This window comes from Rhinolophus hipposideros (assembly GCF_964194185.1).
Source record: "Rhinolophus hipposideros genome assembly, chromosome: 5".
NCBI classification, from domain to species: Eukaryota; Metazoa; Chordata; class Mammalia; order Chiroptera; family Rhinolophidae; genus Rhinolophus; species Rhinolophus hipposideros.
Genome location: NC_138051.1, coordinates 70,997,157 through 71,010,484, shown reverse-complemented (window position 1 = coordinate 71,010,484; position 13,328 = coordinate 70,997,157). Strand labels below are relative to the sequence as shown.

Sequence of the window (13,328 nt, the reverse complement as noted above, 5' to 3'; positions counted from 1 at the left end):
TTAAAAAGTATTCCATAGTTCATATTGGTATTTTCTGAATTTAATAAAAATTAGTGACAGTTATGGCATGGTTTCCCTGTGTTATAGTTTTTGTTGTTGTTGTTTGTTTGTTTTAAAGACTGGTGATTTCAACAGGATACCTTCAGCATGAGTCATCTTTCTCTTTTCCAGTAACCCATTACTTAATCCCAATGGAACACAATTGTCTTGATAAGGCAGCTTTTTTTCTTCAAAGCATGCATGTAAAATTTTTTGTTATAATTTACTTCTTTGTGGGACATACAAAAATAGTTATCATATGTTTCTGCCCTGTAATGGAGAAACAGGTGCAAGAGCACTATATTTAAGAAAAGCTAGATATAGAAGGGATAAATATTATTTAGTTGGTGATTGTGTTGTCTAGTTTAGGAAATATGATATTGAGCTAAAACTCTTGCATAGTGCTAGATGGGCTACTGTTATAATAAATGAGTTAAACAACTTGTAAAAAGATGTTACTGATAATATGTATTAAACGGCCTAGTATCTTAAATTTAAGATAAATTTAATGTGTTTTAGCCAGTGCTTTTAAATTTGATTTTCATGATCACTTTTATTTGTGAAGGCAAAATGGCTGTGTTTATGCAGATACGATGTTTTTCTTCCCTTAGCGTAGTAATAAGGCAAATAGTAGAAACCTGGTAGATGCAGCCAGCTCTGGGGGGGAATGAATGCAGGAAGTATAAATTTTTCAGCTAAAGTCAGATACATATAAAGTCAGATATATATATATATGTGTGTGTGTGTGTGTGTGTGTGTGTGTGTGTCAGATATATATATATAAAGTCAGATATATAAAGTCATATATATATACACACACATATATATGTATATATATATATATATCAGATATATATCAGTTATTATTCATTTCAATTGAGATTTATAGATTCACTTGTGGTTTTAAGAAATAATAGATCAATTGTACACTGCCAAGTTTTTCAATAATCAAATTTTGCAAAACTGTAGTATAAGGTAACAGCCTAAATATTAACTATGATGCAAAACAATCTACCAATCTTATTTAGATTTCCCCATTTTCACTTGTAGTCCTTTGTGTGTTTGTGTGTATCAAGTTCTAAACAATCAGTCAAGATACTGAACAGTTAGTTTCAACACCACTAAGATCCTTCCCATTGTCATTTTATATCCACACCCCCTTCCTTCCCACCCTCAACCACTGGCAACCACTAATCTCTCCTCCATTCCTAAAATGTTGTTTCAAAATGTTACATACTCAAAAAGCTAAACGTAGTGCTAACCATATGAGCCAGCAATCCCACTCCTAGTTAAATACACAAAATAATTGAAATAAATATTCACATAAAAACTTGTAAATGAATGGTCATAGTAGCATTATTATAAAGCCAAAAAATGGACACAACCCAAATGTCCAACTAATGAATGGAGAAGCTAATGTGGTATATCCAAACAGTAACATTTTATTCATCCATGAAAAGGAATGAAGTACTGATTCATGCTATAACACAGATGAACCTAGAAAACATTATGCTAAGTAAAACTAAACCAATTACAAGAAGTATCATATTGTATGATTTCATTTATATGAATAGGCAAATCCAGAGAGACAGGGAGTAGATTAGTGGATGCCAGGAACTGTGGGGTTGGGGGAGGGTTAGGGGGGTGGGTGAGGGGGGAATAGGCAGTGACTGTTAATGGGTACAGGGTTTCTTTAGGGGATAATGAAATTGTTCTGAAATTAGATCACGGTCATAGTTCCATAACCTGTGAATATACTAAAAACTACTGAATTGTATGCTTTAAAGGATAAACTTTATGGTATGTGAATTATATCTCATTTTTAAAAGTGAAAAATAAAACAGTTCAATATAGCTGTGAATTATATCTTGATAAATCTGTTTTTAAAATATTATATAAATAGAATCACATTAGATATATGTAAGCTTTTGGGATTGGCTTTTTCACTCAGCATAATTTCCTGGAGATTTATTCAAGTTTCTGTATGTACCAATAGTTTGGCCCTTTTTATTGCTGAGTCCATAGTATGCATGCACCACAGTTTGTTTAACCATTCACATGTTGACAAATATCTGGGTTGCTTCCAGTTTTTTGGCTATTACAAATAATCTATGGACATTAATGTACAGGTTTTTGTGTGAACATAATTTTTCATTTCTCTTGGATAAATGCCTAAAAGTGCAATAGTTGGGTCAGAAAGTAATTGCATGTTTAGCTTTATAAAAAAATTGCCAAAGTATTTTCCAGAGTGGCTGCACCATTTTACATTCCTACCAGAAGTGTATGAGTAATCCAGTTTCTTCTCATCCTTGCCAGCATTTGGTGGTGTCACTATTTTATATTTCAGGTATTCCAATACATGTATAGTGGCATCTCATTGTAGTCTTCATTTGCATATCCCTAATTGTTAATGATGTTGAACATATTTTTATGTGCTTGTTGCCTTCCATATATCCTTTCTGGTAAAGTCTCTGTTCAAGTCTTTTGCCCATTTTCTAATTGGATTGTTTTCTGAGACCTTAGAGTACTTTATGTATTATAGATATGTCCTTTGTTGACAATTTTTACCAACAGGTATATCTCAATTTTTGGAGTGTCTAAATTTAGATAAGTCCTGATTTACCTATTTCTGGTTCATTATGTCCAAACTGTTCAACCAAACTATTCAAAATTCAGGTTTCTTTGGCATAAAAAATAATGCAAGAGTGTTTTAAAATCTTAGATTTTACAAATCACTGTTCACATAGTGGAGGTAGGAAAAAAAAGAAAAAACTGACAAGGGCTCTGGAAGACTAATTGATATTAAAAAGAAAATAAACCTATATTTAGAAATCAATATAGTGTGAGTCTGAGACTCGTGCTAATTTAGGTATTTTTCGTGAAACATTATCTTAACAATATTCTAACAATAGGTAACTAAAAATCAGATCTTAAAACCTAGTTTTGATAATGCAGGGAGATGGGACCACTACTTTGCACAACTCTGAGGGCATTTATTATTTTTATGGTATCTTGGATGAATGGTAACCTCTGCAGTGCAGAAAACCCCTGATATAACTGGTTAAAATAAAAATGGGAATGCTGATGGATTTTAAAAATTATTGTGATTATCAGAAGTTGGGGTTTATTTGATAGGAATAGAGTTTCAACTGAACATTTGTTGAGGTTCTGCCATGTGAAAAGTTCTAACATAAGGTACTTGGGGGGTGAGGATAGAAAAAATAAATGGAGAATGAGTCTCATCTGCATGAAATTAGAAAGTGGGGAGGAGATAGGTATTGAGACTCTTCAATCTGATAAGTAAGAAAAATTTTGTTCCTCCAAAATTTCAGGTCTTTCTGCTATTTCATACTTCCTTTCTCTATAAATTATCTGGCTTCACTGAGGTGTGTGTTCTTAATGGCAAGTAAAAAAGCAAAAACAAACAAAACATAAAGGTATGTTTTGAGAACATATAAGGTTGATTTCATTATTTAAATTTCACAGAATGTTTTAGACATAGAAAAAAGGCACCGTATATACAAGAGGGGACTAAAAGTTTAAGATGCTTGCTCTTCAAACTACCTTTGCTGCAAGGAATTACAGCATTTCTAATTAATACAGGTTTTTCAATAACAAAATATTCCTGAACTTTTTCTGGTTATAAAGCTAATGATCTTTTACAATGTCAAATCAAATTTTCCTTTTTCCCACCTACTTTTACTAGTTCATCAAGATTATACACAGCCTATTGAGGAATTTGAACAAATCAGATTAAGTTAAAAATTCATTGACTCCTGAATGTTAGCAGTACCTCAATTTCTTTCGTCTAGTGAACTTTCTTTACTTATCAGATAGAAGAGCAGAGATTTTTTTAAATACTACCCAAAACTAAATCACTCACCTCACAGAAGCTGCGACCCCGGCCTCTCCAATCATTTTTGGTCCCTTCCTTCCAATAGCAATCTGTGGTGGCTCCCTTGTGCTTCCCCTCACAAGCCATCACTCTTGTTTCTCTTCATAACTTTATGACCTCTTCTTTCCTTTATTTGCCTTACAAAAGGCAAATGTATATAATCAGTTTAAGCTTCACTCTTTCTCCTGACTCTGCTCTCCACCCATTTCTCTGATCAGCATAAATAAGGCCAGGAACAAAGTGATACAAATATAGGCTGCTCTTTAGAAGAGAGGCCTGTGCATACACTCCCCTTTACAATGCATCATAAAACAAAACATCTATGGCCAAAGCATTAAGTATTTCTTTTCTGCTAGGAATTATAGAATTCATTATTGGTATAATTTACTCTTGCAACAAGATTTAAATAACTGTAATGTTGATGAGAATAAAATCACTATTCCAAACCATATATGTCAATTTGCTACGATTTCTTTAATGTATTTAACGTTGGAATATACTGTTAGGAGATTTGAAAGTATTCATTTTATTGTACAATAACGTGTAACTGAAATACCCATAATGATTCAAAATCATGAATTTTCTAAAACCAAAATTATAAGTGATTTTAAGTAACACTTTCCCTTTCTCATTAGCTAAGAAATCTTCAAAACAAACTTTTCATAAAAGAAACTTCGTTGCAAGAGATGAAGAGTGAGCTAGAAAGTTCCAAAGAAAATAATGTGCAACAGTCATTCCAGATAATGGCCCTGAAAGATGATATCAAGAACCTAGAGGAACTTATTGCTTCTCTAACCAGAATTAAATGTCTGAAAAATACTGATATTCAGAGTCTTGAAAGAGGCAACTGGGATCTAACTGAAAGAATTTTAGAACTAGAAAACCGTCTAAGGTAGGGAATTTTCTGGTTGGTTTTCAAACATGTCCTTTGTCACAAGTTTGCAAATAATATATGAACTTCATATTCTGGATTGATCACAGAATTTAAATCTAGTAGAAATACCTGACTCAAAATTATTATATTAAAAAAATTTTAATGAGATATAATATACATACTAATAAAATTCACCCTTTTAAAGTGTACATTTCAGTAATTTTTAATATATATTCACAAGGTTGTGCAATCATCACCACTATCTAATTCCAGAACATTTTCATCACCCTCTAAAGAAACCCCATAGCCATTAGCAGTTACTGCTATTCTACCCTCTCCAGTCTCTGACAACCACCAATCTATTTTTTTCTCTATGGACTTGCTTTTTCTGGACATTTCATATGCATGCAGTTATACAATATATGTCCTCTGTGTCTGATTTCTTTCACTTAGCACAATGTGTTCAAGATTCATTTATGCTGTAGCATGAATTGAGATTTCCTTCTTTTTTATGGTTTAATAATACTCCATTACACAGATATATAACATTTTATTTATGTATGCATCAGTTGATGGACATTGGACATTGGGTTGTTTCCTTTTTTGGGGGAATAATGCTGCTACATGAATTTTTATATGACTGTATGTTTCATTTCCCTTAGATAAATTCCTTAAGTGTTAGAATTGCTGGGTCATAAAGTAACTATGTTTAACCTTTTGAGGTTACTTTTGATGAACTTCCAAGCTGTTTCCCAAGGCAGCTGCACCATTTTACATTTACATCCCACCAGCAATGTATTTCAATTTCTCCACATTCTCACCAATATATGTTATTGTTCATCTTTTTCATTATAGCCATTCTAGTGGATATGAAGTCGTATCTCATTGTGATTTTAATTTGCTAAATATATTGAACATCTTTTCATGTACTTATTGGCCATTGTATATTTTCTTTGTAGAAATATTCAGATCCTTTGCCCATTTTTAAATTGGGTTATTTGTCTTTTTATTGTTGAGTTATAAGTGTTCTTTATATATTCTGGATACTAGACCTTATCAGATATATGATTTGCAAATATTTTCTCCAATCTGTGGTTGTATTTACTTTCTTAATGGTATCCTTTGAAGCACAAAATTTTTAAATTTTGATGAAGTTTGTGGTGTCACTTGTGTCTTTGGTGTCATACCTAAGAAACCACTGCCTAATCCAGGGTTGTGAAGATTTACATGTATGTTTTCTTTTAAGAGTCGTAATTTTAACACTTAAATTTATGTCTTTGATCCATTTGACTAATTTTTGTATATTGTCTGAGTTAGGGATCCAAATTCATTCTTTTTCATAAAGAGATCCACTAGTTGTCTTAGAATTGCTTGTTAAAAAGACTATTCTTTCTCCCATTGAATTGTCTTGACAATCTTGCAAAAAAAAATCAATTAACCATAAATATATGGGTTCATTTCTGGATTCTCAATTCTATTCCATTGGTCTATATATCGATCCTTATGCCAGTACCATACTGTTTTTATTACTGTAGCTTTGTAGTAAGTTTTGAAGTGTGAGTCCTCCAACTTTTTCTTCTTTTTCAATATTGTTTTGGCTATTCTGGATCCCTTGCTTTTCCATCTGAATTTTAAGATTAGGTTGTCAATTTCTGTACAAAGTCCCTGGGATTTTGATAGGGATTTGTTGAGTTTGTAGATCAATTTGGGGAGAATTGTCATCTTAATATTAATTCTTCCAGTCCATGAACCTGGGGTGTCTTTCCATTATGTAAGTCCTCTTTAATTTCAACAATATTTTGTAGTTTTCAATGTACATGTCTCACATGTCTTTTGTAAAATGTAATTATATGTATATTTTTCTTTTTATGTATTGGAAATGGAACAGTTTCCTTGATTTCATTTCAAATTTTTTATTTTTAGGGAGTAGAAATAGAATTGATTTTTGTATATCAATCTTATGCCCTGCAACCTTGCTGTATTTGTTTATTAGCTCTAGTAGTTTTCTTGTGGATTCCTTAGGATTTTCTCTATACAAGACCATGTCATCTGCAGAGAGATTTAACTTCTCCCTTTCTAATCTAACTTCTTTTAATTTATTTTTCTTGCCTAATTGCCTTGGCTCAACCCTCCAGTGCAATATTGAATGGAAGTGGTGAAAAACAGGCATCCTGGTTTTGTTCTTGATCTTAGGGGGAAAGCTTTCAGTCTTTCACCATTAAGTATGATGTTAGCTATAGGTCTTTCATACCGTATTTCCCCCAAAGTAAGACCTAGCCGGAAAATCAGCTCTAATGTGTCTTTTGGAGCAAAAATTATTATAAGACCCAGTCTTATTTTACTATAAGACCAAGTCTTATATAATCTAATCTAATGTAATATAATACTGGGTCTTACATTAATTTTTTCTCCAAAAGACGCATTAGAGCTGCTTGTCTGGCTAAGTCTTATTTTCGGGGAAACAGGGTAGATGTCCTTTCATAGATGCCTCAGGTTGAGGAAATTCCCTTCTATTTCTAGGTTATTGAGTGTTGTTTTTTTTTAAAGATTTTATTGGGGAAGGGGAACAGGACTTTATTGGGGAACAGTGTGTACTTCCAGGACTTTTTTTTCCAAGTCAGATTGTTGTCCTTTCAATCTTAGTTGTGGAGGGCGCAGCTCATCTTAGTTGTGGAGGGCGCAGCTCAGCTCCAGGTCCAGTTGCCATTGCTAGTTGCAGGGGGGCGCAGCCCACCATTCTTTGCGGAAGTCTTACTGGCAACCTTGTGATTGAGAGGACATGCTTCAACCAACTGAGCCATCTGGGTGCTTAGCGGAAGCTCAGCTCAAGGTGCCCTATTCAATCTTAGTTGCAGGGGGCACTGCCCACCATCCCTTGCGGGACTCGAGGAGTTGAACTGGCAACCTTGTGGTTGAGAGCCCACGCTCCAACCAACTGAGCCATCTGGGAGGCAGCTCAGCTCAAGGTGCCATGTTCAATCTTAGTTGCAGGGGGCAGAGCCCACCATCCCTTGCAGGACTCGAGGGTTGAACTGGCAACCTTGTGGTTGGGAGCCCACTGGCCCATGTGGGAATTGAACCGGCAGCCTTGGGAGTTAGGAGCATGGAGCTCTAACCGCCTGAGCCACTGGGCCGGCCCCTATTGAGTGTTTTTATCATGAAAGTATGTTAGATTTTTGTCTAACAAAATGCTTTTTCTGCATCTATTGGGATGATTGTGTGGTTTCATCCTTTATACAATTTGCTATTCTTAGACTTGTGGTTACTTAGTTGGTATACAGAGAGAAGAGATAGTTGATCATGTGCTCTTGGTTGATAAGAGAAGAAACAAAGTCATTAATTTTCCCTCACAATATTAATAATATTTAAGAAATACACAATATGAAAAGCGATTGTATTCAGATATGAATACTGGTGTAGACTATTTCTATTCTATATTGGTTAGTATGTATCAACTCAATTGATAGGTTGAAGTTTCTTTTGGGTCTTGCATTTCCCAGATCACTTTAAAAAAGAAAATATATGGGAGCTTGAAACTAAGTAAGGAAATAAACCTCTACTCAGACTGAGAAATTAGTTAAAATCTAAAGCCAGGAGGAAAGAGAGTGGGATTTCTTTTTTTTTTTTTTTTTTTTGGTTGTATAGTATCTGAAAAAAGAAGACTGACAAAGTTGAAATGAAGAACTGATTAAAAGCAATTCATCATCCAAGTAAATATCTTCTCAGTGATAAGGTACCACCTGAAGCTGGTCTATAGTTTGACCCCTAACCAGCCGACCAAACTGCAAACTCTTCAATACAATTTTGAATACAGCCACAGATTGAGTCACTTTGTACTTTTTGCTTTTGTTTTGGTTTTGGTGCCGACAAGAAAGGTGGCTATATGGCATGCCATACATCCCCCTCATCCCCATCATTCTGTTAGTGTTGAAAGGGGAACGAAGGACTAGAAGCAGCTCCTATGGAGTGAATGCTGGACAAAACATTGTTCTTTAGGCCTTATCTGATTCCCAGACCCTTTAGCTGTTTTCTCTTTGCAGTTAGTGCAGTTAAGACTACATTTTCAGGCCTAGTGCTTTTTGCTTTTATTCTATTGGTTGCTGAAAGGGGTGTGCTAATTTATGATTATTTATAATAATTAATTATATTAATTAACTATATTAATCAATTATGATTGCAAATTTGTGTTTCTCACTTTTAATTCTGTCAACTTTTGCCTTATATATTTTGAAATTATTTGCATTCTAATTACGATTTTTATAACTTTCTGTTTAATTTTCACATGTATTATTATGAAATATCCTTCTTTATCTTTCATATACTTCTTGCTTTAGAGTGTACTTTGGCATTAACTTAACTACACCTTTATACTGGTCTCATGAAATATCTTTTTCCATTTTTTCATTTACATGTTTTTGTGTCCTTATATTTAAAGCATGTATCTTGAAAAATGCTTAGCATTGGTTGTTTTATTTTTAACCCAATCTGATCCTCTTGTCTTAATTGTTAGATTTAAGTCTACTATATTGATATTTATTGTTTGTTTTTCCCATCTTTTCTCTGTTCTTTTATTACTCCACCATTTTCTTTTGGATTAATCCAGTTTTTTGTTATTCCATTTTTCTCCTCTCTTATCTTTTAAATTGTCATTTACTTTTTACCCTAGAGCTTGTGTTTACAAAATGCATATTTTTACAGTCTACTTTAGATTCATACCTTTATGATATCCCAAAATAAAAAAACCTAATGACAGTTTAACTCCATTTAGCTATCTCATGCTCTTTACTATTGTTATGATATATTTTACCTTTTCAAATGTTATGAATCCCGTAAGATATTGTTTTTATTAACTATCAATATAAATTTCTATTTATCCACACACTTACCTTTTCTGGTGTATTTCTTTCCTTCCTATAGTTCTGTGCAGTCATCAGGGACCATTTTCGTTCATCCTGAGAAACTGCCTGTAGTGTTTCTTATAATGCAGTTCTTCTGAAAATTTTTCCATTTTTTTCCTTCTGAAACTGTTTATTTCCTCTTCATTTTTTTGAGGGGTATTTTTTACTGCATATAGAATTCTGGGATGTCAGTATGTTTTCTTTCAGCACTCTAAGATGTCATTCAGTTATCTTTTGACTTCTTTAGTTTTTGTTGAAAACTGACTCATCAGTCTTCTTGTTGTAACTTGAAAGGCAATATGTGGTTTTTCTCTGACTGCATTTCATTGGTAGCAATTTGACTATGAAGTGTCTTATTGTGGCTTTCCTTGTATCTATCGTGCTTAGGATTTGCAGAACTTACTGAATCTATCAATTGACATTTCCTCTGGTTTGGAAAATTCTTGTGAGTTATTTTTTCAAATATTGTTTCTGTCCGATTCTGTCTCTACTCTCATTCTAGAGATACAATTACAGGTATATCAGACTTCTGGAGTGTGTCCTGCATGTCTCTAACATAATTTTTTGAATGAAAATTTTTTCTTTAGATAACACAGATCGTTTCTTTTGGCCTAACTCAAATTCATTAATTCTGTAGGATGCAATTCTTAAACAGAAGAGGACATAAAAATCATGGAAGATGGATTGAAACTTTAACCTAGCTACAGGGTAGAAAATACCTAGCGATTGGTAATCAAAACAAGAACCAAACAGCTGTTTGCATATTTGATAATAAATCTAGTTTTTACATATGCTGTTCTCTATTGCTGTGTCACTATTTCTAGTTCCTTTTCCCCTCCTCAAATCCCAGTAAAAGAGCCCATTCAAGTGTTATGAAAATAGGAGTACTTGTATTCACGTGGAACCTCCTGATCATCACACAATTACTAGTAGTGGCAGGCAAATACCATTACTCAAATCTCCCTTTGAAAAGGTGGTTTCAAAATTGACCTCCCCCAAGGTAATTACTACAAGACTTAACACAGGATTGTTTTTCTCTCTATTTTTCTGCCATTTCTAGTCTCTCCTTAGAAATAGTAGGGGAACTGCACAGCTCTTTTCATAAGAAATACATCTTTCCTTGATACACATATTTAATATACTTTAAATGGGGAATATTTTTATTACAGTTTGAAAATTGAATTGGTTTCATGATCTTGTTACCCACTGATATCTTGCACAGAGTACATCTGATTGAGAGAGAAAAGGCAGAGCGAAAAGCAGACCTTTTGGAGAAAAAATTAGGAGGTGCTAATAGACTCACCCCTTATATGAATATGAAAGGACAAGAAGATACCTTGCATAGTTATATGATGAGGGTAAGAATAAACTTTTACTGATTTTTAAAGAAACAGGATTTTTATTACCTTGTGTTACTTCAGGAGATAATTGGCACATATTTGTTGGTCCTCTTCTTGTGGAGGAGCAAAGGAAGCAGTGCTGCTTGCATGGTTGGCTGGAAGCCTTTCTGAGGTAAAGGAGAGAAAATGCAAGGAGGATCTGCAGGCCTCTGATTCTAAAGAAAAGGTTAAAGGGAATGGAACTGAGAGAGCGCTGGGAGAAGAGGTGGTGGTTAGAAAGTAAAATATTAAAATTTTAAATTCCTGCTGCTGACAAAATCTGGGGTGTTAAATCTGGGTGTAAGGGTTGAAGAGGGGTGTAGGTAAAAGTTATTGAAATGGAGGCAAGGAATTTCAAAGCTAAATTGGTTGGATCATCTACATTGGACAGTGAAACAGAGAATTATGACATAAGTTGGATTTAGAAGGAAGAGATGAACCTGGTCAATAGTAGATAGCAATTCACAGGATTAGTAGAAGGTTTTATAGAAGAATGTTGGAGGATGACGGGAGACAGACAATTGTCAAAGAACTGGTGAAAGTTTATTTTGAAATCTTTATAACAGTTTATTTTATAATCTGAATGTAAAACAAGGTCCATCATGATCCAATGAATGAGAGGGGTTCCATTTTTAAAAATTCAGAACACTTTCAAAGTCTTTTAAAGTAATTTCTGTTTTTAATTGCTTCTCTCAATTCACTATAACTTTCAATTTTTTTCCCTCTTCTCTCACTGATCTCTGCCACGTCTCTGAAAACTCCCAAACCAGAATCCATGCAGCTCTGAACTTTTCTTCCATTGCTCCTATTCTGCCTCTTTTTTCTGGGCTTTTAGTGATACAAACCCATCATTACTTCAACCATTCTAGCCCTCCTTCTATTTCTCAGTTTCACGTGACAAAAAGCCTAGAAACTGAACTTGTTTACTCAACGCCCAGAGTTGAAGGTGGAAAGAAGGCAGGAATTTATAAAGGTAGACTCGTCCTGTAGGAAGTAGGGGAAAAGAGAAATACAAGCATTATCTTTTATTTTTTTCCAACTTATAATGGAAGCAGGATGATTACAGGAGCACAAGGGAAAGGATGGGGGAAATAAATGTAAGTTTTTTCCTTGTCTATAATTGTCTAAATAAAACGATAATTAAGTTTTTATAAAAACATCCACTTTCTTGCCAACTTTTCACTTGTCTTAGCATTTATTGATGATTCTTGCTTGAATCAGTTATTTCATTAGGAGATGCAAAATGCTCCTTTTTAGATTTCTATCATTCCTTCTACATTTATTAGCTCAAAATTTTCTGTAAAATGTTTATCCTCATAAACCAGGACTGTTTAGTTAGCTATTTCTCTAAGCTAAATTTCCTATGATCTCAAAATAATTTCTCCATAGCATCGTTTCAATACCTTTTGTTGTTCTAGTTTGGTCTTTTGAGTATGCCCCATTTCTTTTAATGACTCTAAAACTCTTAATTTCTTTTGAGGGCCCTTTTCCTGAAGTTTTGTATTATTGCTCTGTTTATATTTCAAAAGAAGGGAAATGGTAAGTTTAACATGTGTATTGACATATTTAGGATAAAGGTGAAGCTATGCTGGCCAAGAACGTTGACAGATACAACATTTTTCACTCAGAAGGACCAAACGATGGACAGAAAATTGGGGATAAATATCAACAAGATTTGATCCATAAGGAAAAACAAAAATATGAGTTAGACGGACCTCCATATTCATTTGGCTGGGAGACTAAAACTGCACAATCCCACTATCAGAAATTCCTCGGTCAGTTGGCTGCTCTTCTGAGCAACAGTGTTGTTCACATACCAGCCACGGAGGAAGCTGTGAAAGACAGGATTCAGGAAATTGGTGCAAATGAGCAATCTTGGAAGTCTGTAAGTGTACTAACAGACAAGTTCTTCATTCAAATTTGTTTCTTTTAAGACATGGTGTTTGATATAGCCAATTAGTAAACTCTGTGACTCTAAATTTAATTTTTTTAATTACAGTAATAAAAGGGAAGAGGAGCCCTGTATTACAGCGGAGATAGTAATGTTGTGAGAGGGTGTATAGAGTATTGTTAAGAGCAGTGAGCTTCTGTATGAATCCCAGCCCTGCCATTGCCAGCTGTGTGCTCTTGGCAGCTTATTTATCCACTCTGTGCCTCAGTTTCATTTGTAAAATTTGGTGTGAGGGGGGTAGGGTGAGGGGGAGTTTCCAGGGGACAGAGTTCCTATCAGAGTGGTTTTAAGG

At 34.1% G+C, this 13,328-nt stretch overlaps 1 protein-coding gene across 1 annotated transcript in view; it reads left to right on the top strand.

Annotated features, from left to right (window-relative positions):
- The window catches only part of LOC308497902 (uncharacterized protein), a gene marked incomplete at its 5' end in the record, with an annotated part of 38,058 nt that overhangs the window by 14,922 nt on the left and 9,808 nt on the right, over positions 1-13,328 (top strand). Inside the window, 3 exons of the mRNA XM_081048980.1 lie at positions 4,570-4,826; positions 10,929-11,064; positions 12,656-12,970. Coding sequence (XP_080905106.1) covers positions 4,570-4,826; positions 10,929-11,064; positions 12,656-12,970 — 708 coding nt within the window. The remainder of the gene's footprint in view (positions 1-4,569; positions 4,827-10,928; positions 11,065-12,655; positions 12,971-13,328) is intronic.